At 44.4% G+C, this 24,955-nt stretch overlaps 1 protein-coding gene across 1 annotated transcript in view; it reads left to right on the top strand.

The window, feature by feature from the left end:
* Positions 1-220: 220 nt before the first annotated feature.
* CRYBG1 (crystallin beta-gamma domain containing 1) overlaps positions 221-24,955 on the top strand; it is a 205,530-nt gene continuing 180,795 nt past the window's right edge. The window contains exon 1 of the mRNA XM_070073735.1: positions 221-500. Within this exon, the coding sequence (XP_069929836.1) occupies positions 328-500 (173 nt within the window). The 5' untranslated portion in view covers positions 221-327. The remainder of the gene's footprint in view (positions 501-24,955) is intronic.

Raw genomic sequence — 24,955 nt, 5'->3', positions numbered from 1 at the left:
AGGTGTCGCTGCCCGAGGGGGGTCCTATCCGCCCCCACCTGGGGCTGCCGGCGCGCGCCTCCTCACCTGGACTCGCGCCCCTGGCTGCCCGCGCCGCGCGGGTGCGCTGTGTGGTGACCGGGCCTCGGCCTCCGCCCCGGGAGCTCGGGCTGCGCTCGGCCCTGGCCCTCCAACCCTCTGCCGTCCCCCGCAGCGGCGACGAGGGGGCGGGGTCCGACGGCGCTTCGGGAGAGGCGGGCGAGGTGGCTCTCAGGTGTGTTCTTCCACAAGGGCCGGCCGACCGACTAGACAGCGTCCGAGCCGTGGGAGAAGGAGGCGGACGAGAAGATGCCGCTGTCGTCGCCCCCGCCAGGCGACCCCAGGGAGTCCAGCCCGTCCAAGGCCCCCAAGAAGCACGCCACCTTCCACATCTGGCGCTCTAGAAAGAAGCAGCAGCCTCCTCCGTCCGACTGCGGGGTGTTCGTCCCGCACCCGGCGCCCGCGCCCGTCGGCGAGGACAGGTAAGCTCCGTGCCCGGAGCGCTGCACTCTGGCACCCTTCCTGGCGCTGTCTAGGGCCGCGCCGACCCGGGGGTCTTCGCCGCCGACGTCACCCGGGGTGCGTTTCACCTAGCAGCAGGGTCCCGGGGTTCCCAGGGGCGCAGTCGGGGCCGCTGCAGGTTACCAGGTTCCTCGAAGCCCCAGCGAGAGGGCGCGCGCCCACCCAGGTGGCCTGCGTTTTGACCTGCGAGGGTCTCCACCAGGGTGGTGAAGGGTGATGACCGTAAGGAACGCTGTGATGATAGTACCTGGTCGGGAAGACCCCCACTCAGAGGCAGCGCGCTTCCGCCAACGCCCCAGGCCACGAGTGAGGCAGCAGGAGCAAGTGGCGCAGGTGATTAGCCCTGTGTTCTGAGTGGAGACACTGAGACCCAAGGGTAAATGGCGTGTCCCCGCGGGAGTCAGTGGCAGAACCAGCCAGCAACAGTGCACTCAACCTGTAATCGCCATTGCGCCCTTCCATTTTTTCATGATTTTTGTATTGGTGTTATTCTATTTGTATAATTGCCCAGTTATATTATCAGACTTGCTTCCTCAAGTGGATAGTAATTGATTTTGTAGTTTGGAGGTGTAGAATATTTTTTGTGATGGACAATTGACAATGCCCAGTACCTTCTTTCTGAATGTGTTTGTAACATATGATGTACAGTCATGGCTAGAATAATACTTTTGTTCAAAATTTACATTTAGACATTTTACTTTTATTTCTAAAAAATTTTAATGTTTCAATCTATTTAGATTTTAATTAATCGTTATTTATTTGAGACACAGAGAACACAGAATCTTCCATCCACTGTTTCACTCCCCAAATGCCCAGGACAGCTGGTACTGGGCCAGGCAGAAGCCAGGAACCTGGAATTTAACCTAAGTCTCCCGTGTGAGTTGCAGGGATCCAAGTACTTGAGACATCGCGGCTGCCTCACAAGGTGCACATTAACACCAAGCTGGAATCAGGAAAGGAGCCAGGATGGGACAGGTGTAGTAATTGCTAGGCCAAACACCTGTCCCTGCAATCTATTTTCATTGATTTAATACAAATTCTGGGGCTGGCTCTTTGGCTTTTTAGGTTAAGCCTCCACCTGTGGTGCCAGCATCCAATATGGGCACCAATTGGAGACCTGGCTGCTCCACTTTTGATCCAGCTCCCTGCTAATGGCCTGGCAAAGCAGTGAAGGATGGCCCAAGTGCTTGGACCCCTGCACCTGTGTGTGGGAAACCCGGAAGAAGCTCCTGGCTCCTGGTTTGGGATTGGCCCAGCTCTGGCCATTTGGTGGCCATTTGGGGAGTGAACCAGTGGATAGAAGATCTCTCACTGTTAACTCTGCCTCTCAAATAAATACATAATTTTTTGAAAGATTTTATTTATCTGAGAGGCAGAGTTGTACAGAGAGGCAGAGGCAGAGAGGGGGATCTTCTATATGATGGTTCACTCCTGAAATGGCTGCAATAGCCGAAGCTGATCTGAAGAGGAGCAGCCAGGTCTTGAACCGTCAGCTATATGGGATGCTGGCACTGCAGGTGTCGGCCCTATAAATAAGTCTTTAAAAAAATATTCTATCGAGGGGTGGGTATTGTGGCATAGCAGGTTAAGCTATGCTATCCGGCATCCCACATGGACACTGGTTGGAGTCCCTGCTGTTCCACCTCCAATCCAGCTCCCTGCCAAGGTGCCTGGGAAAGCAGCAGAAGATGACTCAAGTACTTGGACCCCTGCACCCACATGGGAGACCTGGGTGAAACTCCTACCTCCTGACTTCTGCCTGTCCAGCCCCAGTCATTTCAGCCATTTGGGGAGTAAACCAGTGGATGGAAGGTCTCCCCTTCTCTGTAACTCTGCCTTTCCAGTAAATAAATAAATACTTAAAAAATTCTATTGAGCACCTTAGCTAAATGCCGGGTATTAAAACACACACACACACACACACAAAACAGCAAGAGAAAATAACAATTCTCAGTCATCAAGGAATCCCTAGTCTTTGGTGGGGACCAAAATGTAAATGGTGGGCAGAGAAGTGCATCTGGGGAGGCTTCTTGGAGGAGGTTCACAAAGAGGCTTTGTTTCCCCCACAAAAGGGCAGGAGCAGCAAGTTCCAGGCAGGGTTTGCTCCCTTGAGCATCACAGCCACTCAAGAGCGAGACACCTCCAGAGAAGCACTGGTTCTGAGTTTTTGTGAGGAGGTAGAGGACAGAGTGCTGAGAGAGACAGCATTGTATTTTTTCCCCATATTTTATCATCCAATCCACAGTGGTAATCAGTTGCAGTAGAACATATTCTTAATTGATGCAGACACTTAATGTGCTTCATTGTGGATTGGACTTTGGAACAAAATTGGTTATTCAGTAATGATGTGCCCAATATCGAAGTACCTTTCCTATTACCTCTACAGATATTTTTAATGTCGCCATTGTGGTTTTTCTTATCTGACCTTGTTCCATTATTTTCTTTCTACCCAGTTGTTGTGTATGATGCACAGCTGTGGAAAATTTACTCAAATGCAAATACATTTTCATCTGAAACTTACAATAGGAGCCTTTGCTCCTCTCCTTGAGCTCCCTGTATCTTAGCTGAGTCTTTTATTTATTTTTTAAAGATTTATTTATTTACTCGAAAGGCAGAGACACAGAGAGAGGAGAAAGAGGATGAGAGCTTCCATCCTATAGTTCACTCCCCAAATGGCCGCAATAACCAGGGCTGGACCAGGCTAAAACCAGGAGCCAGGAGCTTCTTCCAGGTCTCCCACATGGGTGCAAGGGTCCAGGGACCTGGGCCATCTTCTACTGCTTTCCCAGGACATAGCAGAGAGCTGGATCAGAAGTGGAGCAGCCAGGACTCGAACAGGAGCCAACATGGGATGTCGGCGCTGCAGGTGGAGGCTTAGCCTACTACACCACAGCACCTGCCCCTCAGTCTTGAAGCCCTTCATTCTTTTCCTTCAGAACTACAATGAACTTTGTCCTAACAAATACTCCTACAACTAAACCTACTGGTCTGTCTTTGGGATGTTTTTCTGGTTAGATCATCTTCATAAATATTTCACTTACTTCTGAGAGAGAATGTGCTGGTAAAAGCGGAACAAGCACACCTTGGGCTTTGGTCAGCCTTTGGCCACTGTACATGTCTTGAGCCACCTGACTGTGCCCTTCAGTTCTGTCCAGGTCTTGGTGGTGATGGAACTTGGCTGTAGTGTGCAGCACTCACTGTGGCCTTTGTATTTAAGGAAGGGACAATTGGGTGAGCACACTGATTTGCTGGATATATATATAATTTGTATTATGCTTTTAGATCAGACAAAAATGAATTTATGTGCTGGCTCTGTGACCTTGGGAAAGTTACTTCACCTCCCTGGTTCTGTCTCCTCATTTGTAAAGTGGCGCCAATAGTTAACAGTGACGCTAATGTTTATGTTATTCAATATAAAACCCTTATCACACTTCTGGAAAGAAAGCAAAAAATCAGTAAATGTAAAAGCATCCTGCTCCTCACCATCATGATTATCATCTTCATCATCATTATCATAAAAGGACAGATCTAATGGAAAGAATGGGAAAAGAATAAAATTGAATGGGGGAAAATGCTTCTACTCCTAGGAACGCTTACCATTCCAAAGGTAAAGTTTACAAGTACCAAATTTTTGTATTTTGTAAATATTTAAGGGTTTGAATGTGGGTGTTCTAAACACCAATCATTCTTTATATAAAATAATTCAGACATGGCCGTCTGTCTTCCTAGTGTTCACTCTTACAGTTTTTTTGCAGCTTGGTTTTGGTAAACTTGTTACCGCAGTGTCATTCTTTGTAGAAACGAAGTCGTGCCTCCTGGGTCAGTGCACGGCTCTCTTGCCGTCACAGGGCCCAGTGGTGTGCATGGGGAGGGCCCTGAGGGCTGTGACCAGACCCCCACCCCAAGCAGCCAAACACCATTGCTTTTCGCATTTAGAATTCTATTCCATTTTGCAAACTGTTCATTGGGAGGGCGGATTCCGTGCTTGGGTTTAAATCCCTGTTCTCCTGCTCACTCTGACACCTGGTTCTGTCATCCTGGGCAAGGTATTAACCTGTTTGTGCCTCAATTTCCTCAACCACAAAATGGGAGTAATGAGTAATGAAAACAAGGTCATACACCCAGAGCAGTGACTCGAGAGGTGGGAGCCGTTTCTGTTCTGCTCACTGACACCTTGCCTGTGCCTCCTTTGGGTGGAGTCACGTGTTTTTCTGCCAGATGATGGAAATGGTACTCGCTGTTTGTTTCCCCTCTTCCCACCACCCAGTGTTGCTTTGATTAGAAAGGGGCTCTCAGCTAAAGGTCAAATGCCAATGAGCTCAGCGTGGTCACCTTGGGTGGACTCGAACCCTAACCTGGAAGCAAGCACTAATGTTCTGTGCAAGAGCCGAACGCCAGTGGAGCGTGGGCCTTGTAATCCTCTGCAGTCAGCTGGACCATGTTTGAGTGGCAAGGAGAGTGCAGCCAGGGCCTGAGGGCAGAGCATCCTGGCTGGGCAGGGGGACCCCACCTGGGAGTCAGCAGGAGCAGGCTCAGGTTTCCAGGCTGTAGACAGTCCCTTGGTTTTTCTGTGCTTGAATGGACTTTTCCCTTCTGTTAGGGGAAAACAACTTGTTCTCCGTTTCTGCCATCAGAACGCTGTGAGGATTGTTATTTGGAAGGCTTGTTTCTCCTTCAGGAAAAGAACACACATTTAAGCATGTTACCTGAAGGCATCTTAAACCCAGAGGGTTAGACTTCTTAACATGAAAGTTATTGTAATTTTTAGTCTTTTGTGGCTTAGTGTTCGGAACGCTAAACAGGTTTGATTATTCTCCAACACAAAGGGATTTAGCCAGGTAAGTCTATTTTTGTTTTGTCCAATGTTAGATTTCAGTGGGTTGATCCTGGGTTAGTTCCCTTATTTTCCTTTGCTGAAGGCAAGAGTTTACACTTGTTTTATTTCACTACTGATAAACTTGGATTCTTTTAAAAAAGATTTTATTTGTTTGAAAAAGAGAGTTACAGAAATGGGGAGACAGAGAGCAAGAAAGATCTTTTTATTTATTTATTTAAAGATTTATTTTTATTTATTTGAAAGAGTTACAGAGAGAGGTAGAGCTAGAGAAAGGTCTTCTATCTGCTGGTTCACTCCCTAAATGAGCACAACGGCAAGAGCTGAGCCAATCTGAAGCCAGGAGCAAGAAGCTTCTTCTGGGCCTCTCATGTGGGTGCAGGGGCCCAAGCACTTGGGCCATCTTTTGCTGCTTTCCCAGGCCATAGCAGAGAGCTGGATTGGAAAAGTAGCAGCTAGGACTTGAACCAGCGCTCATATGGGATGCTGGCACTGCACACTGGGGCTTTAACCCTCTGACTGCGCCACTGCGCTGGCACCAAGGGTGGGCACTTCCACCACTCTTATTCAACATAGCGCTGGAAGCTTTAGAGCAATTGAGGAGAAAGAAATAAAGGACATTAAATTGGAAAAGAGGAAATCAGACTATCCATGTTTGCAAGATAACATGATGTTGTATAGGTAAAAACCTAAACACTCCACCAAAAAGCTGTTAGAATTGATAAACCAATTTATTAAAGCTGCAGGTTACAAAAAATACAAAAAAAAGTAGCTTTTTTGTATGCTAATGATGAACTCACATAAAGAGAAATCAAGAAAGAAATCCCATTCAAAATAGCCACACACACACACACACAAAACCCCACAAATATTTAGGAATAAATTTAATCAAAGAGATGAAAGATCTCTACAGTGAAAATTGTCAAACATCGATGAAAGAAATCATCAAGGATACAAAAAAATGGATATTTCTTGCTCACGCATTGGAAGAATAAATATCATTAAAATGTCTATACTGCCTAAAGCAATCTACAGATTCAATGCAGTCCCTATCAAAATACCAATGACATTCTTTATAGAACTAGCAAAAGCAATCCTAACATTTGTATGGAATCACAAAGGATCTAGAATAGCCAGTGATCCTGAACAAGAAAAACCAAGCTGGAAGCATCACAGTACCTGACTTGAAAGCATACGAGAGAGAGAGAGAGAGAGAGAGAGAGAGAGAGAGAGAGAGATCGAGAGAGATCTGTCCACAGATTCACTCCCCATACGGCCACAACCCAGGAGCCAGGAACTCCATCCAGGTCTCCCACATGGGTGGCAGGGACCCAAACATTTGGACAGTCTTCCACTGCTTTCCTAGGTACAGTAGCAGGGACTTGGATTGGAAGTGGAACAGCAGGAAGTTGAACTGCTGCTTGTATGGGATGCTGCCTTTGCAAGCTACAGCTTAACCTGCTGTGCCACAGGTTGGCTCTGAAACTCGGAATTTAAATTTAGTTCCATCACTTACCAGCTGTGAGCTCTGTGGGAAGTTACTGCTCAAGCTTCAATTACATGATCTGAGACTGGTCTCTCAGCCTTGCTTTGAGAGCTGTAAATATATATAATGTACATATATTCATATATGTGTGTGTCCAATGTTAGATTTCAGTGGGTTGTGCATATACACTTATGTGTATGTGCATATACACACATATATGTGTGTGTGTATATATATATATATATATATATATTTTTTTTTTTTTAATGGCTACCCCAGGGCTTGGTGGTGGACTCTTAAGAGGTGAAAAGAACACAGACTTTGGTCTTGGGCAGACCCTGTTTCATATTCGCCTCAGACATTTGGATACATTTTTAACCTCTTTCAGCCTTAGTTTCTTCATCTGAAAAGTGGGAGTATTTTGCTTTCCTTACAAGACTCTATGCGGATGGGTTGTTTTACAAGCATCCTCCATAGGGCCTGGCCCGAGGCAGGTGCTTGGTGGAAGACAGGTGGTGGCAGTAGCAGGAATGATAGTGGCAGGGACAGATGTGATTGTTGTGGCCTTTTGGGTAGTAATATATACACTGCTACTTTGTAAGTGGAGTCAAACAACTTCAGAAGCCTGGAAGAAGTAGCCAGGTCTGCCATGCTTTGAAGTACCTTTGAGTATGTGGATGTTCATGTTCCTCCATAAACGGGATGTCTTTCCTGCCTTCAGTGACTCCCAAGTCTTAGTACATCTACCGAAGAAGCCAAGGTTACTCATGAGCTTCAAACTTGAACTTGTAGAAGTTTCTCTTGAATTGGGTTTGAGCCTTAGTATTGGATGCTTCTTTCCCATTTATCACTGTGTGTACTCTCTGTCCCTGCACTTGCAGTCAGAATCCACTTAGTCCACGTACAAGTGGTAGTGAGCACAGAAGCCCCTTTTGGAGGGCTTTGGAGACCTTGGGGACCTGGGCTCACTTCCTTCTTCTTCAGCTCTTGATTACAAACCTTATTTGTGAGATGAGACAACTAATTGCTGCTTTGTTGTTTGCCCTTGAATAAATCAATATAGTGAACATATTAGATGTTCAAAAAGGCTTTTTTTTTTTAAGATTTATTTTACTGGGGCCGGCACTGTGGTGAAGTGGGTTAGCGCCCTTGCCTGAAGCACCAGCATCCCATATGGGTGCTGGTTTGAGACCTTGCTGCTCCACTTCTGATCCAGCTCTTTGCTATGGCCTGGGAAAGCAGTAGAAGATGGCCCAAGTCCTTGGGCCACTGCACCTGCGTGGGAGACCCGGAAGAAGCTCCTGGCTTCAGATTGGCACAGCTCTAGCCATTGCAGCCATCTGGGGAGTGAACCATCGGATGGAAGACCGACTGACCTCTCTGCCTCTCCTCTCTCTGTGTAACTGCCTTTTTTTTTTTTTTTAAAAAAAAAAGATTTATTTTATTTATTTGAAAGGCAGAGTTACAGAGAGAGACAGAGAGATCTTCCATCTGCTGGTATGTATAGAGAGAGATCTGTCACCCACCAGTTCACTCCCCATAGCGTCGCAACAGCCAGGGCAGGGCCAGGCCGAAGCCACGGACCAAGAGCTTCTTCCAGGTCTTCCATGTGGGTGCAGGAGCCCAAGCGCTTGCCATCATCCACTGCTTTCCCAGCCACATTAAAAGGGAGCTAGATTGGAAGTGGAGCAGCTAGATTGGAAGTAGAGCAGCTGGGACTTGAACCAGTGCCCATATGGGATGCTGGTGCTGAGAGCAGTGGCTTTACTGGCCAGCCCCTGAAATAGCTTTCTGAGTCCTACTATTCATTCCAAATGCCATGTCACTATGAACATTAAAAGCATGTATTTGTCTGAAAGGTTCACTTTATGTAAAGATCAGTTGTATTTCAGGGATGTCCCTGCAGAAGAAAAGTGATCTATTTATTCCAAAAGCTGTGTCTGGTTGCAATCAGAAGTTCTTCTGAAGCTTGGACTCTGAGCTTTTCTCCCTACCTTGAAAAGCATCACCAATAGTTGTTTGACCTCCATTTAGCCTTTGGTTTGCTGCATAGGAGTCTTAGAGATCCTATTCACGAAAAACAACGCACTCTCATCTTTAAAAACATTTTCTAGGATTAATGATGGGTTTTCTATGGCATAAATTCCTTTTGTGACTCCCTATAATGATGGATTAAATTTTAAAATGTTTATTATATTCAACAAATAACAAGCACTTATATATCAGACTTATATATAATGTGGAATAGAACAACAAATTCAGAGATTATCTCTGCTGTTAAAAAAAGAAGCTTGTAGTCTAGCAGATAGTAGAACATATAGATGAAAATGAACACAGGAACATATGATGTATTAGGTATAGAAATAGAAGACTTCTTCAAATGCACTGAAATCAGAAAAAGGATTCCCTTGAAGAAGCAGAAAATATTTTCTCATGAAGAGGGCTTACTCATATTGAATAATTAATAAGAAAATTTTCTCCAATATAGAAACCATCAAAGGCTCTAAATCTTGAGGTTATGATCATCTTAAACTATATTGAGGGGGCCGGCACTGTGGTGTAGTGGGTATAGCCACTGCCTGCAGTGCTGGCATCCCGTATGGGCACCAGTTCGAATCCCAGCTGCTCCCCTTCTGGTCCAGTTTTCTGCTATGGCCTGGGAAAGCAGTGGAAGGTGGCCCAAGTCCTCCCACGAGGGAGACCCAGAAGAATCTCCTGGCTCCTGGCTTTGGATAAACTATATCTAATACCAGACCAAAACAAAATTCATGGAAACTGCTTATTTCCATAGTGGCATTTAAAACCAAGTGAATAATGTATTCATGATTATACATACATAATTTCCTCCAATTCCCTAAGATATTGAGAGCCTAAGATCAGATTATTTGTATTTTGGCACCTCAGAATGAAGATTGGGTTTGGACTGTTTCAGACTTGAAAGCAGAGGAAATTATAAGTAAGCATGAAGTTAATATTAGAATCATATGCTGAAAATGAGGGATTCTTGACATTATTTTCCAATATATTTGTGGATCCAAAGAGGGCTGTTATTTAGGGCACATGGCTACCTTGATGGTTTTTCGATCTCTGTCGAAATGATTCTACAGTCTTTGTCAAGGAGAGTTTTGCATTGCCTGTGCTCTCAAAGTAAGGTTTTTTCCTTTAAAAACAACCTATGTTTACATTTTTTTATTCATTTGAAACAGACAGATTTTTCATCCACTGGTTTATTCCCCAAATGACTGCTTTTGCCAGGGCTGGACCAGGCTGAAGCCTGGAACTCAATCCAGGTCTCCCACATGGATGACAGGGACCCCCGTACCTGAGCCACCACCTGCTGCCTCCCAGGGTGCAGACTAGCAGGAAGCAGGGATAGGAAGTGGAACAGACCTTGAACCCAGGCACTCCAACAGAGGCTGTGTACGGCATTGTAAGCAGCATTTCAACCACCATGCCAATTGCTTCCCCAGCAGCCTATCGTGATAGTCATACCAAATTGCATGGCAACTCCAACATATGTGCTTTCAAATATTCACTTTAGAAAAATGAATCCTGGGCTTTTGCACAGAGGACACTGAAATGTGTATTGAATAACTCATCTAAAACTGAATGTTCAAGGTTAAGTACTAGGGTACTTCAAATATTTGTGGAAAATGGAATGAAAATAGAAGTTTATTTTGGTAACCAAAATTTTGAAATCCATGGGTTTGAAAAATAGGTATGCATAGATTTCAAAATTTTTTTCAACAGAATAAGCTTAGCTTTTAATTCCAGTGTCTATGAACTTTTGAAGCATCTCCATGTGTCTGACTGTTACACATGTGAAGAGTTTGGCAAGAAAGACAATGAATTTTTTATGAGTCTCATTAGCTCCTTTATAGCTCCCTTAAAACAGAGGTGTTTTGAGCTAACCCAAATACCTCATCAATAACTTTGTGGGTTCAGCTTTACAGGAATCATCATTCTAGAGAGTGAGCATTTGCTTAGTGCTGTCTTTGTAGCCTTGTGTGTCTCCTGGATTGGCCTCTTTGGTGGCAGATAAGCAATGACAGAGACCCTGTATTGTAGGGGATCATTGTGACAAACTTGCAGTTGACCCCCAAGGACATACCTGAGAGGCAGAGAACCTGAAGTCCATCTGTGGCGTCTGCGATTTCTTTCGCCAACAAGTTATAGACACACGGAGAACAGGTTGCACCAGTAGCTAACAGAAAAGTGAATCAGAATTAACAAGGGCCTTTTGTTTTTTACTTTCCCATAAATGGCAGTTAAATGAGTAAAACTAAGTTGGTGTAAACCTTGGCAGAATGTTCTGTGGTGAAGAAGGTTGACTGTTGTGGTGTTTATTATTGATGGATGTCATTTCAAGCCGGCGACCCTACCCGTGTCTTATTTGTGAGAAGTTATGGTTATGCCATCTCTGAGGTGAGTAGCAACAACTCATGTAAGAGATTTGGCCAACATTGACATCAAGGCACCATGCGTGAAACACCTCTTAATTTTCTTGAACTTGGTAAGCAGCTGTATCAGCTCCTTAAATTTCTTTGGATTCTCTAGTTGGATGGTTCTTTATCTGATAATTGGAGTCCAAGGTCAAAGAAATATGCACCCTATAAGATAAGAAAATAAAAACATTTGGTTTATGATAGCAACTTTAGCACATGTCTTTGAAAACATTGTTTTCCATCGAGATTTGATTGAAAGATCCAGTTTATTTGGCATTCACTGCATGCATCAAACATTATTCTAAGTGCTCTAGAAGTATTCACTCACTCCAGTTAATGAATAATATCCTGAGAGGTAGGAAGTATCATTATCTACATTTTGAGTGAAAATGAGGCATAGAGGGGTATAGTAATTTGACCGAAGTCACAGAGTTCATATTGTAAGGGGTGGACCTCTTACCTTACCTCTCTGGCCGCTGGGTCTTGAGTTCTTGCTAGTAGTTAATCCTTGCAAGTCACTCAGTTAATTCTGCCTTCTTTATATTCCTGCAACAAGTATATTTAGGCTCTAGCTCTCATAAGCAGAAATTAAAATATGTATAGGAAATCAAGTTAATGTTAAGTAGAAGACAATTCTATGTTAATAGAATACAAATATGTATATTCATAGAAATATGAGTCCATTAAGCTGTTGGAAGAACAAATGATTTTACAGTGTATGTTATAAATGAAAGCTCTTGAGTTTGGGGAGACAGCATAGCCCAGAGGCAGGCCCTGACTGCACTCGCTTCTTCCTTGCTGGCCATCAGGTACAGGCATAGAATACCAGGTTACTGGCGCCTAGGAGACTTTTTGAGTTTGCAGTTGCTGCTCAGGCTGGGTAGGGATATCAGAATCTCTCAAGTACACTCATTGCTTTAACAGCTGATGGAAATCTTTAGGGCTCTAGAAGATCTGCTCTTCAAATCCCTCAGTCAATGAATAAAGGCTCCACCTTTTGTTGACCTTACGTTTTAAGGATGATAAACCAGTGTTGACATTTTATCTGTTTGAGGCACATAATGGCTCCGTGAGTTCAGCCCAGGCCCTCATTTTGTGGACAAGGAAACTGAAGTTCATAGACCGTCATGCAGATGAAGGAAGCAGGATTAAAACTGAGATTTTGATTCTGCTTTCTTGTTCTTTTTGGGTTCTCTTGGATTGCAGATTATACCTCTTCTCTTGGCCTATACCCACCTCTGGCAAGAGACAAAATGACTCATCTAACCTGCTGGTGGCCTTCCCCTGAAAATCATCCTCTTGTTTCATAAACTGACAACTCTGAGCCTGTCTGAGCCCTAGACAGAGTTACTAATCATTTGCTGTAGTCTGGTTACTGACATACTGAATTCTTAGAGTGTTTGCTGTAATCAGCACCTTACCTACTCCCTAAAAAATAAACAGATACATACAATAAAATAATTCATGTTTTTGAAAAAAAAGACAGTAAAAGGATGGGCTTTTGCATGGCCAATAGGATGCTGGTTGGGACCCCCATGTGCCTTTGTGACATTGGAGTGTGACATTGGAGTGCCTGGGTCGGATCCCTGGTTCTAGCTCCTGATTCCAGTTTCCCACTAATGTGGACCCAGGGAAGCTTACATGTTTGGGTTATGTCCACTCATGTCAGGGACCTAGGTTGAATTCCTAGCTCCTTGCTTCAACCCCCTGGCTGTTGAGGACATTTGGGGTGTGAACTGGTAGATTGTATCTTTCTCTGTGTCTCAAATAAATTTTGAAAAATTAAGCATGTGCAAGCTACATTTTACAACAACAAAATGTCATTTGGAGTTATGGAACCTATCTGTATTGTACCATATTGTACACAAGAGCTCCCTTTATGGGCTTGAAGTGATACTGTGACACATCATATATTTTATTTATGATTTGTCATTTAAGTGTGGTCATAATATTAATGGATTCATAAATATCCCAGGAAAGTACAGCTTGATTGCTTTTGCGTCTGTTATGAGAAAAAGATTGGCTAGTTGAAGCAGCTGTTGATAATCATGTTGAAATACAGCATCTCTTTCATCGTATGTGTCATGCACAAACCTAAGAAATGGCCCTTTTCAAACCTGTGCAGTGGAGGCTCAGACAGGTCTTGCCAACCATTCTTGGCTCTACTGCTTTGCAAATAGTGACTTGCTTCCTTTCTGTTTAGCTCCATGAACAAACTGGTTGATACTATCTTCAAAACAAGAAGATGTAGCTTCTGGAAGGGTGGGATTACAAAGCTGTTCTCTTGTAGCATTGGCTATCCAAAACTATTTTGTCTGGAGTGAACTTAGTTATTGATCAGGAATCCTTCATTGGAGCATCCTTTGGGTTGAAAGCGGAGCATTTATCAGGAAACATGTTTAAGCTAGCCAGTCTAAAATGAAACTTTGGGTTTTATTCAAGATAAAAGCAAAAGCAAAATATGACTGAATGTCTGGAGTTTGCTCAAAGGTTTGATTTTTACCAATTTGCCTTCTGTAATTGTCCTAATCTCATAAGAAGTTTCAAGTCCTTTGACCTGGAAGTCTTAGTAGCTGGTGTACCATTGGCATATAATTGTACTCTTCTCTCTTATTTCACTTTTGTTTAAACTATGTTTTTGGGGTTTTTGTTTGTTTTTAATGCTTACAAAGGGACAGCCAGCCCTAGATCTAAGTGACAACTGCTGAAAAGACAGAGCAGATGTGTCTCCTCCATCATCATGTCCTTTCTCCCTACTGAGACACTCCTCAGGAGTTTGTGCATCAACCTCCTTGCTTATTGGAGGATTCCTGGGTGCCTGTCTGTGTGTGTCAGCTTATCTTGGTTGCAGTTCCACTCATTTACAAAGCCAAGCCACCAGAAATTAGACAGAAGAGCATTGATTTATATCTTAAGGACACTCAATAACTGACCAACTTAGAAGAGCCAGTGGATTTGAGCATGCTTACTGAGGAAAATGAGTGTGGCATGGGGAAGAGAGGAAGAGAATGTCTTTCAGGCAGATAATTCGCAAGCTCACCTGCAAAGGAAATAGGGAACTTTTGAGGACAAAAATAAACAGAAAGAGCAGATGTTGGTACAGCAGTTAGGGTGTCACTGGGGACACTTAATTCTCACATCAAGTAACTGGGCTAGTCTTAGCCCTGCTCCTGACTCCAGCTTCCTGCTAATATACACCCTGGGAAGCAGCAGGTGATGCCTCAAGTACTTGGGTCCCTGCCACCCACATGGGAGATCTGGACTGAGTTATCAATTCCTGACTTTGTTGTCAGAATGTGTTTCCCAGTTTTTTTTTTTTCCAAGTCCTTGCCCCACATGAGATAAGACTTTAAAGCAGAGGCATAAATAACATGCAAAATGACAGCAGTATTTATTGAAAGTGAGAGTAAATATACATTCACACATGAGTGTGGGCAACCACATGTGGAGAGATACTTGCCATGAAAGGGCCAGAGAACTGCCTACAAGGTGAGACATAGGAGAAAGCAAAAGTAGGGAGGCCAAAAAGGAAGAAGCATGCCTGTCTGTAGCAGTCCCCTTTTTGGGGTGAAAGGGGTGGTGTCCTAACTCAACATACAAATGGGTGGGAGTTTGGGCGGGGCTTAGTATGCATGAGGTTTTCTGGGAGCTTCCTGGCATCTCCTCGTGGAGTTCAGCTTACATGTGTTCATGATAGCATCTCCTTTTTCCCAGTCCTGGAAACTCAGGTGCATCATGGGAAAGTGAAATTACTAGATTGACATGCAAGTGGGTGGAGTTATAGCACAGGGCTGCCAGAGACAGAAATTGTGGAGAAATCTTCCAGCTCATTTATTGCAATCTAACTTTCTGCTGGGTTCCCCTGTATCACCTTCAGCCTGGCCTAGCCCCAGTTGTTGTAGACAGTTGGGGAGTGAACCAGCAGATGGAAGATGTCTGCTTCTCTGCCTTTCAAATGAACAATAAATAATTTTTACAAATTTTTTTTTTCGACAGGCAGTGTCAGACAGTGAGAGAGAGAGAGAGAGAAAGAGAGAGAGAGAGAAAGGTCTTCCTTCCATTGGTTCACCCCCCAAATGGCCACTATGGCTGGCGCTGCGCCGATCTGAAGCCAGGAGCCAGGTGCTTCCTCCTGGTCTCCCATGCAGGTGCAGGACCCAAGGACTTGGGCCATCCTCCACTGCCTTCCCAGGCCACAGCAGAGAGCTGGACCAAAAGAGGAGCAACTGGGACAGAATCCGGCGCCCGACCGAGACTAGAACCCCGGTGTGCCAGCGCAGCAGGTGGAGGATTAGTCCAGTGAGCCACGGCGCCGGCCTACAAATTTTTAAAATACTAGGACAAGGGGCATGGATGATTTTTGAGTACTTATTATGTGGTAGTTGCTTTCCTGCTTGACGCATCTCATTTAATCTTCTTAGAAATCCCATCTTTACAATTGAGAAAAGAGAACTTGAAAGAGGTGAGTTATCTAGCGAATTTCAGAGCGATATTTGAACCCAGTTCTTTCTCACTCCAAAGGTCATAATACTTGGGCCATAGCATGAGAATATTAAAGCTCACTGAAGGAGTAGTTGGTAGAGGGTTGTGAGTGCATGCATGGAAAGTTGCTAGCCAGAGAATGCAGGCATCCCACAGAAATGTCGGTATCCTTTTACTCTCAGCTAGCATTCTTTGAAAATCCAGTGAGCTGGCCGGCGCCGCAGCTCACTAGGCTAATCCTCCACCTAGCGGCGCCAGCACACCGGGTTCTAGTCCTGGTCGGGGCGCCGGATTCTTTCCCGGTTGCCCCTCTTCCAGGCCAGCTCTCTGCTGTGGCCCAGAAAGGCAGTGGAGGATGGCCCAAGTGCTTGGGTCCTGCATACCATGGGAGACCAGGAGAGGCACCTGGCTCCTGCCTTCGGATCAGCACGGTGCGCCGGCCGCAGCGCACCGGCCGCGGCGGCCATTGGAGGGTGAACCAACGGCAAAGGAAGACCTTTCTCTCTGTCTCTCTCTCTCTCACTATCCACTCTGCCTGCCAAAAAAATAAAAAATAAATAAAAATTTAAAGAAAAGAAAATCCAGGGAGGAAGGACTGCCCCTCTTTGATTTTCTGCTCTTTACCTGGTCCCATCACAGAGAAGGTAACCTCCAGGAATGAAGGATTCACGTCCATCACAAAGTCTTTGGGACACCTTTGTTTCTCTGTCAAGATGATTGTCCTGAGAATCAGTGACTCAGTATCAAGTGTTAACTAAACTTGTTGCACCTGATTTCCAATCCAGCCAAAAGGCCGCACAGTCCTACTCCCTGCCGAGATGATTCAGAGCATGCAAAGGAATCTCAGGTGGAAAATGTTGGCCATTTTTCCCTCTGTGTGAAGGTTAACCACAGCCCCGAAAGAGGAAAGAAAATGCTGGTGACCTCAACTCCCAATGTATAGAAGAACAAGTTGGCTTGAAAGATGTAGCTGCAGAAGGTGTGGTATGAAGGATTGTGGAAACCCTTGTTAGGGGCCAACAAGAAGTTTGTTGTCAGTGTCCATTTGTCTCAAAGTTGAATTTTATTTTGATTTTTTTTTTTGTATTTGAGAAACTTTTCAAGTTGTACTGAAGGTTGCACATTGATTTCTATGAATACTGTGTGCACAGAACTAACAGCTATGGAAGAGAGAAAACCTCTTTTTACCTTATACTGAAATGTATGTTCTCTGATATCTGGTTGTTAGATAAGTAGTTTTTTTAAGCATAACTGACTATAGTCATCAATACTGTTCAACTTCCAGAGCACAACTGCAAATTTGCTACTTTATCTTTTTTTTTTTGCTACCTTATCTTAAACTATGCTTTCTTATATAGACTTTCCCTGTTTTTAAAAATCAGTATCCAGTGATGAGAGCAATTAAAGCATCGGGCTTGCTTCTTTCATCTATGCCCCAGGTAACTCCAAAGCAGCCGTACTGTATGGTCTTCAGTAATGTGTCTGTCACACTTAGGACAAAAAATAAATACAGGAGTGAAACTGCACTGGTATAACTTATTTACTAAACAAACATTTCTGGCCACCTGCTGTGTGAGGCCCTGGGGTGTTTGCTGGCAAACCAGTTCAGGCTCTGTTATTGGGAAACTGAGTCTCCCTCTTCCACCTTCTGGAGAAGCAGTGTTTGCCACTAAGAAAACAGTTGTTACATTCGCTGTTATAATAGAGGAGAAAAGAATATACTCCAGTATGTTCAAGACAGGTGGAGAGAGAAAGAAACTTAGAACAGAGGATGCAGGATTTATAATCCTTGAGAGCTCTCTCAACACTGTTACTGCTAAGGGAACTCCAAACAATAGCTGATGGTTTCAGTGCATATGTACACATATATGATTCTTATATAAGTTCTTAAATATAGATACAGATGTGTATATGCAGGTACTAATACTGAATACTTCATTAAACACTCAGTGTGAGATAGATGACCTACTTGGTAGATTCAGCAGGTGCTTACAGCATCAACAGAGTGCGGATGAGAGAAAAAAAAATATAAAATATGTCTGAAAGTTCTGTGATATTTCGAATATTCAATTTTTATAGGGTTTAGAATGGTTTGTGTTCTGAGTGACCTTTTAGGGAAGGGCAGGGATATTTTTAGTGTTGAAAGTTTCTAAAGGTAATAGTACAGACCTTGTTTAAAGAGCTTTGCGGGGGTGGAGATGAGGGGCAGCGCTGTGGCATAGCAGATAAAGTTTCCACCTGCAGTGCTGGCATCCCATATCTGCTCTAGTTCCAGTCTTGGCTGCTCCACTTCCAATTCAGCTCTCTGCTAATGCGCCTGGGAAAGCAGTTGAAGGTGGCCCAAGTCCTTGGGCCCCTGTACCCACACATGGAAGACTAGCCATGAAGACTAGCTAGAAGAAGCTCCTGGCTCCTGACTTCAGATCATCCCAGTTCTGGCCGTTGTAGCCATTTGGAGTATGAATCATCAGATGGAAGGTCTCTTTTTCTCACTCTGTCTCCCTTCCTTCCTCTCTCTCTGTCTCTGTAACTCTGTCTTTCAAATAAAATTAAATAAATTCTTGGGGGAAAAAAAAGAGCTTTGGGGTAGAAGCAGGTGTTTGGTTTATCAGTTAAGCTGTGTAGGACACCAGCATCCCATATAGGAGTGACTGGGTTGGAGTCCCAGTTCTGCTCCCAGTTCAGCCTCCTGCCAATGCATTCCTTGATAGCCACTGGTGATGGTTGAAGTAGTTGAATCCCTGTCACTGCATGACAGACCTGGATTGTGTTTCCAACTTGGGGCTTGCAGGTATTTTGGAAGTAAATGGGTATATGGTAGATTAAAGGAAAGAAGTCTTCTGGGAGCCGGCAGAGATGTGAACTAGGGAAAATGAGGACAGATAAATGCAGCCCATTTCTTCTTGAGCTCCTCTTGGGTTGGATTCCAGACCCAAAAGGTATCCCTTTATTTATTGAAGGGGTTTGATTGGTTGTTTGGCTCTTTTGATGTCCTGTCCAGTTCTGTGGAAATGGGTCAGACCTGAGAACATCCCGTATGGTCTACATTTGCCCTATTTTGGCATCTTTACCACATTATCACAATCATCCAAAAATTCTATCTATGTGTATTTCCATGAAACTTAGCACCAAATATGAAATTTCAAAGGTAGCGATTTAGATGCCTTTTATTTTTGTATCTTGTTTTTCACTTGACTTTATATCATAAAAATCTTCTCATTTCACCAAAATGTAAAATAATTTTCATGCTCATTCCTGCTGCTGTCCATTTAGGGTCCTTCTAAAGTTTCATTATTACAGTTAATGCTGCAGTGACCTTCTCTATGCCAAACCTCAATCCATGCCTTAAACCTTCATCTCTGGATAGTCTGTTATGCCTCCAGGTCTGCTTTCCATCCTTCTCCTCCTTTATAGTGGGGGCTTGAAAGAGAAACTGTAGCTCAGCACTTGCCTGGGGTGGTGATGGCTTCCACCTGTTGAGAGCCCTAGGCCACTCTGCCGTTCCTTAGTGATTTTTCCTTACCTGCCTGCATCTTGTAAGTGGTCCTTTGAACATCTTTCAATCATTTCTTTTGTGTGTATCCTCTGTTCCCTGCTGAGATCCTGGCTGACATATCCTAAAACAAGAGAGATGTTTTTTTCATTATATTTTAGGTTTGGGACTTTGTACTGCAGAGGGATAAAAGATAGTCCAGAATTAGGTCGGGGGGTTAAATCAGTTCAGATGTGAGCTAGTGTTAGTGAAGAGTGGCATAGATTGAGTTAAAAAGCATTCTCAATGAGCTATAAGCAAATTGCTATGGGAACAGAAAGAAGGGAGCAGTAAATTCTTCCATGTACTTTTTTTTTGGATGCTTGAAGATACCTTCCTTGCCAAATGTTTTCATTCTCTTGTTTCATTTGGATAGTATTGGTTCAGTTGCTTCATTTCCCTTTTCACTCAGGGCTTTTGTAGCTAATCCCTTACCCTTTTCTTACTCTTCTTAGGCAATTTGCACATCCGTATATATGAAGTCCGCTGTGTACACTGTATATTCATTTCTCATCCACATGTTTGCTCATGACTTCTCCCTCATAGAAGGCACCTGCAGGGTTTTGTGAGCTGAACAGATTGTTGGCATTCCTCCGCCTGTGGGCTTAGTCCTTGGTCCTTAAATGAAACAAAAAGCACGTAACAAGCAGTTAACTTCATTCCACTTTGCTTCAGCCCTAAATCTTAGGTGTAACTTTCCAGAATGAGAGCCAAAGTGGTCATCAAACTTACTAGGGCCATTAGTATTTCACAGACCTTTTAAGGCGAATGATAATCTTTCCTGTGGTTACCAGCTCATCACTGACAGGATCTCTGACTGATGTGGAAGGTGAGGCTTCTGCAGGACTCACTGGGCTTCTCAAAGGTCCTAGTCAAACATCAGGTGTTTGGTGCAGTGGTTAAGACTGCTGGGGACTCCCGCATCCCATAGTGGAGTTTGTGTCCTAGTTCTGCTCCCAATCCCAGCTTGCTGTTAATGCATGCACTTGGAGGTATTAGGGGATGGCTAAAATATTTGGGTTCCTACTACCCATGTGAGAGAGATCTGGATTGAACTCCCAGCTCCTGGCTTTGGCCAGTCCCAGTCCTTGCTGTTGCAAACATTTAGGGGAGTGAATCAGCAGATGGGAGGTCTCTCTTTGTCTGTTTCTCTCTCTGCATCTAAAATAAAATAATAGATAGGTGTAACATAGGAAACTACAAGACCTAAAAAAATCCTAGTCCATTTTAAAACTAAATGTTACCTATTTTAAGAAATATCATTGCTGATTTAATATTCTTATTTCAATCTCTTAGAATATTAATTACTCAGAGTATATTCTGCCTCAGGTAAAAATAAGGATAATTTGCTTAAAAAAACCTCAATATATAAAATTTCCTCCATTTACTACCAGTGGAAAAGCTGTGATAAAGACAGTGATGTTGGAAAAAAAAGTTACACACAAAAACTCACAAGTGAAGGAACGAGAGGGCTTGGGCTTTGACCCTGGATTTCTTGGGATGAAGCAACTTTGGACAAATCTCCTAAACTCTTCAGCATTCTTCAGTAAGGTGAGGCTGACACCAACGTGTCCCTGGTCACCATCAAGGCTGCCAGGGGCTCCTCTGACCACATGTGGAAGGGTGTTGAGAAGTAGGGGGCATTAGGCACAGGTAAACTCTAGCATTGCTTCTTTTCTGGAAGCCTTGTACGTTCAGTAGTGATTGGAGAGACTAGGAGGAATCACTTTTCCCTACATTTTCTCCATCCCCACCTCCTTTCCAGCCATTGTTTTCTAACTTCTCAGCCTATTTCTAAAACATCTCTGGAATTCTGGTTGGAAGCCAGGTCAGGGCCTTCCCATCACTCTCCGTGTGTACAGCAGCAGGTGGAAGTGGGGGCCTGTGGTTGCTGCCACCACCCTGCCCAGCTCGCTACAGTCCTCTTACCCACCCCCCCAATGCCTCTAGGGTGGCTGTCACTGGACACACATACATGCCACTGCTGCCATGTTGCCTTTCTCTTTCAGACATGACCTGTTTCCCAGAGGAATCTCATCGGAAGCCCAGCTAATTCCAAGGGGTGGTTGGGTTTGCTTGTCTCCATTCCAGAGATTAAGCAGTTGAGGCATGAAATGGTTTAATTATATTCAGGATTAAATCCTATAGTTTTAGCCAATGCTCTTTTCACCATCGCTCCACAAATGTTCCCGTAGAGTAGCGGGTCGGGGCTGTTTTGTGGCTTTACTTGTTTAGTGTTATAACCTTTCTTATTTTTTTTTTTTAACTTTGTGTGGAGTAAAATTATGTTGAAGTAGTACAAGGAATTGAAAACTCTTTGATTAGTCATGTAAGATATTGATTTTTATAATTAAAATTTACACTATGATGATTATTAAATTTTAATGTAATATTACTAAGAAAATTCTTTTTTTAAAAGATTTATTTATTTATTTGAAAGTCAGAGTTACACAGAGAAGGAGGGGCAGAGAGAGAGAGAGCAAGAGAGAAGTTTTCTATCAGCTGGTTCATTCCCCAATTGGCTGCACTGGCTGGAGCTGCACTGATCTGAAGCCAGGAGCCAGGAGCTTCTTCTGGGTCTCCCATGTGGGTGTAGGGGCCCAAGGACTTGGCCATCTTCTACTGCTTTCCCAGGCCATAGCAGAGAGCTGGATTAGAAGTGGAGCAGCCGGGACTCGAACCCGCGCCCATATGGGATGCCGGCACTGCAGGTGGCGGCTTTACCCACTATGCCACAGCACTGGCCCCACTAAGAAAATTCTATAGATAGGATATGTTTGTTTGTTTGTTTTTTTAATGCTTACCTACTTTATGCTCTTCTGAAAGACAGTTGTCTCCAGGGCATTTCCATGTTTGGAGTTTGATAACCATAGGCACTGCCCTAACTCGTTCGGAGGAAATCCCACAAGGTATTACCCACCCCCCCCCAGATACCTTTCTGAGTAGAGCTGTTGATGTTCAGGTCCTGACACGCATCTCAGTTTTTTCTGAAGTACAAATTCAAGTAGAATTCAGTGCAGTGTATTTAGGAAATTCAAATAATGAACAATTACAAATATCCTAGAGTACTCTCCTTTGGGAGCTTTTGACTTGAGAAGGTTGCTATTGGAATTCTCAGGGGATTCCAGAGCTGACACTTAGTCTTGGATGTGGGACAGAAACCCAGAATAGCCGAAACCCTAGTTCACTGAGGCATCAGCGCCCAGTGGTGGACCAGAGGGCTGAAGGATGAGCCTAAATGAGTCTGATGGTTTATTAGGCTGAGCAGGCGATGGGAACAGTTCTGTCACAGCCTTTAGGATTTCATTTGTATTCCAATGTTATAGATAAAGCCAGAAAAGAAGATTAATACGAGTAACAATTGGAGGAAAGAAGTAGACCAAAGTTCCAGAGATCTGAATCTGTGCTTATTAGCTATGGTAATTCTGTAAAATTACTTTCTCGAGGCTTAAATGCCTCATTGATAGTAGGAAGGATGAATCCAGTCTTTGATCATGATGCTTATTCTCATCTCCCCGAGTTGTTGACCTCTTTGTGGAGCAGGGAGGAGGTGCCTCTGCAGGTTGAAGGCACCTGGGAATTTTACGGTACCTCCCGAGTTCCACGTGGAGCTTACTATCCATCGCTCCTTAGGTCCTGGGTGAAGCAGATGCATCCGGGGAAATGTACGCTTTGACTGATAAGAAGGGCATTGAGGGAGGGGAGGTTTGCAGGTACTTCCAGCTCACATGGACCTATCTCGCTGCCTGCTTATTTATCCCACATCAGTTCTGGTGATAAACTGTTATCTCCACCCTTTTCAGGGGGTCCCCTTGGTATAGAGAGCCGTCAGTCACAGGGTAAGCTGGCAAGGTTAGGGTTTGTAAACTCTTCTCAGTAGAAACCTGTACATCTTAGATGATTGCAAAAGGGGAAAGAAAAAAACTGCAAAAGTGGTGCATTTAATTTAGATCGATGAAGGGGTAGATTATTTAAATGCTATTTTGGGGTCGGCTCTGTGGCTCAATAGGCTAATCCTCCGCCTTGCGGCACTGGCACACGGGGTTCTAGTCCCGGTCGGGGTGCCAGATTCTGTCCCGGTTGCCCCTCTTCCAGGCCAGCTCTCTGCTGTGGCCCGGGAGTGCAGTGGGGGATAGCCCAAGTCCCTGGGCCCTGCACCCTCATGGGAGACCAGGAGAAGCACCTGGCTCCTGGCTTCAGATCAGTGCGGTGCGCCAGCCACTGTGGCCATTGGAGGGTGAACCAACGGCAAAAGGAAGACCTTTCTCTCTGTCTCTCTCTCACTGTCTACTCTATCAAAAAATAAAATAAAATAAATGCTATTTTGAGGAATCTCTTAAGATGGACATGGCTATACTTGTGTCTGGGTGTTCAATCATCAATTTAATAATCAGCATAGAATCATAGCATATAGGCCGGTGCTTCTGTCCCAGTTGCTGTTCTTCCTGTCCAGCTCTCTGCCATGGCCTGGGAGTGCAGTGGGGGATAGCCAAGTCCCTGGGCCCTGCACCCACATGGGAGACCAGGAGAAGCACCTGGCTCCTGGCTTCAGATCAGTGCAGTGCACTGGCCACAGTGGCCATTGGAGGGTGAACCAACGGCAAAGGAAGACCTTTCTCTGTGTCTCTCTGTCTCTCACTGTCCACTCTGCCTGTCAAAAAAAAAAAAAAAAAAAAAAAGGAATCATAGAAGAATCATAGCATATAAACTGAGATATGTACTGCACTCCTATGTGCAGCCTAGAAGATTTTCTGATAAAAAAAAAACTTCAGAAACAGGAAATGATTTAGAAAACTTCACTGTCTGGCTTTTGTGTAGTCATAATGTATCTTTTGCCTTAATAAAATGGCATTTTGTTTACAGGCTTAGGCAAATTTCTTCAGTTCTGTGTTTGTGACCAAAATTGCTGAATTTTGTTTTTGGTTCAGCCATTTCCTGACTGTGTTGTCACCCCGGTGGGGCTCAGTCTCAGTGCCCTCAACAATAGAGGGCGGGAGAATTCTCGTGGATCTCATTCCAAAGTTTACGTTCTGTCTGTCCGGAGGTCCCAGCTTGCTGCTGAGGAGACTGAAGGGCATGAACAACGGAAGCCTGGTGTGGTCTGCAGCGTTTCTGTGCCAGCCAGTCCTAAACACTGACCACCAAATCCAGCGGGAGGCACTTCCACCGAGGGGAGGTTTTACCTGGGAGACTGGTGTCTTAGGTGGGTCCGCCCATGACAAGGGTTCACACACAAATGTGATCCAGGTAATACCTGTAGGGAATGAGGACGTGAGGCAGGAAAAGGAAGCCAGCTCATAAAAGGGGAATGATTATGCCTGTTTCCAATGCTGGCAAAGAAGTGTTAATCCCCTTGGGAGCTAGGCAGGCCCTGGGGGAGAGGAACTAGGGCGCTCGGTCCAAGTTCTGCCAGCGGCTTGCTGAGGATGGCTCCTTCTGCACAGTGCTTCTCTGGCACTTCCCATCTCGGGCAGTGTGGGCTCCTGCCAGCCAGAAAGTTCCAGCTATCCCGGGATATAAATATACTGAGTACAGAGGGCAGGGCAGACACCCTCTGTCTTCGCTGGGTTGCAGTGGTGAAGCCAGAGTAGGAGTTCCCAGTCACTGCCCTGTGGTGCTCTGAGAGAAGGAGGTTG

This window comes from Oryctolagus cuniculus, chromosome 5 (genome assembly GCF_964237555.1).
Source record: "Oryctolagus cuniculus chromosome 5, mOryCun1.1, whole genome shotgun sequence".
NCBI lineage: Eukaryota > Metazoa > Chordata > Mammalia > Lagomorpha > Leporidae > Oryctolagus > Oryctolagus cuniculus.
The sequence above is the reverse complement of the archived record's forward strand: the minus strand, read 5'-3'. Positions and strand labels throughout refer to the sequence as shown.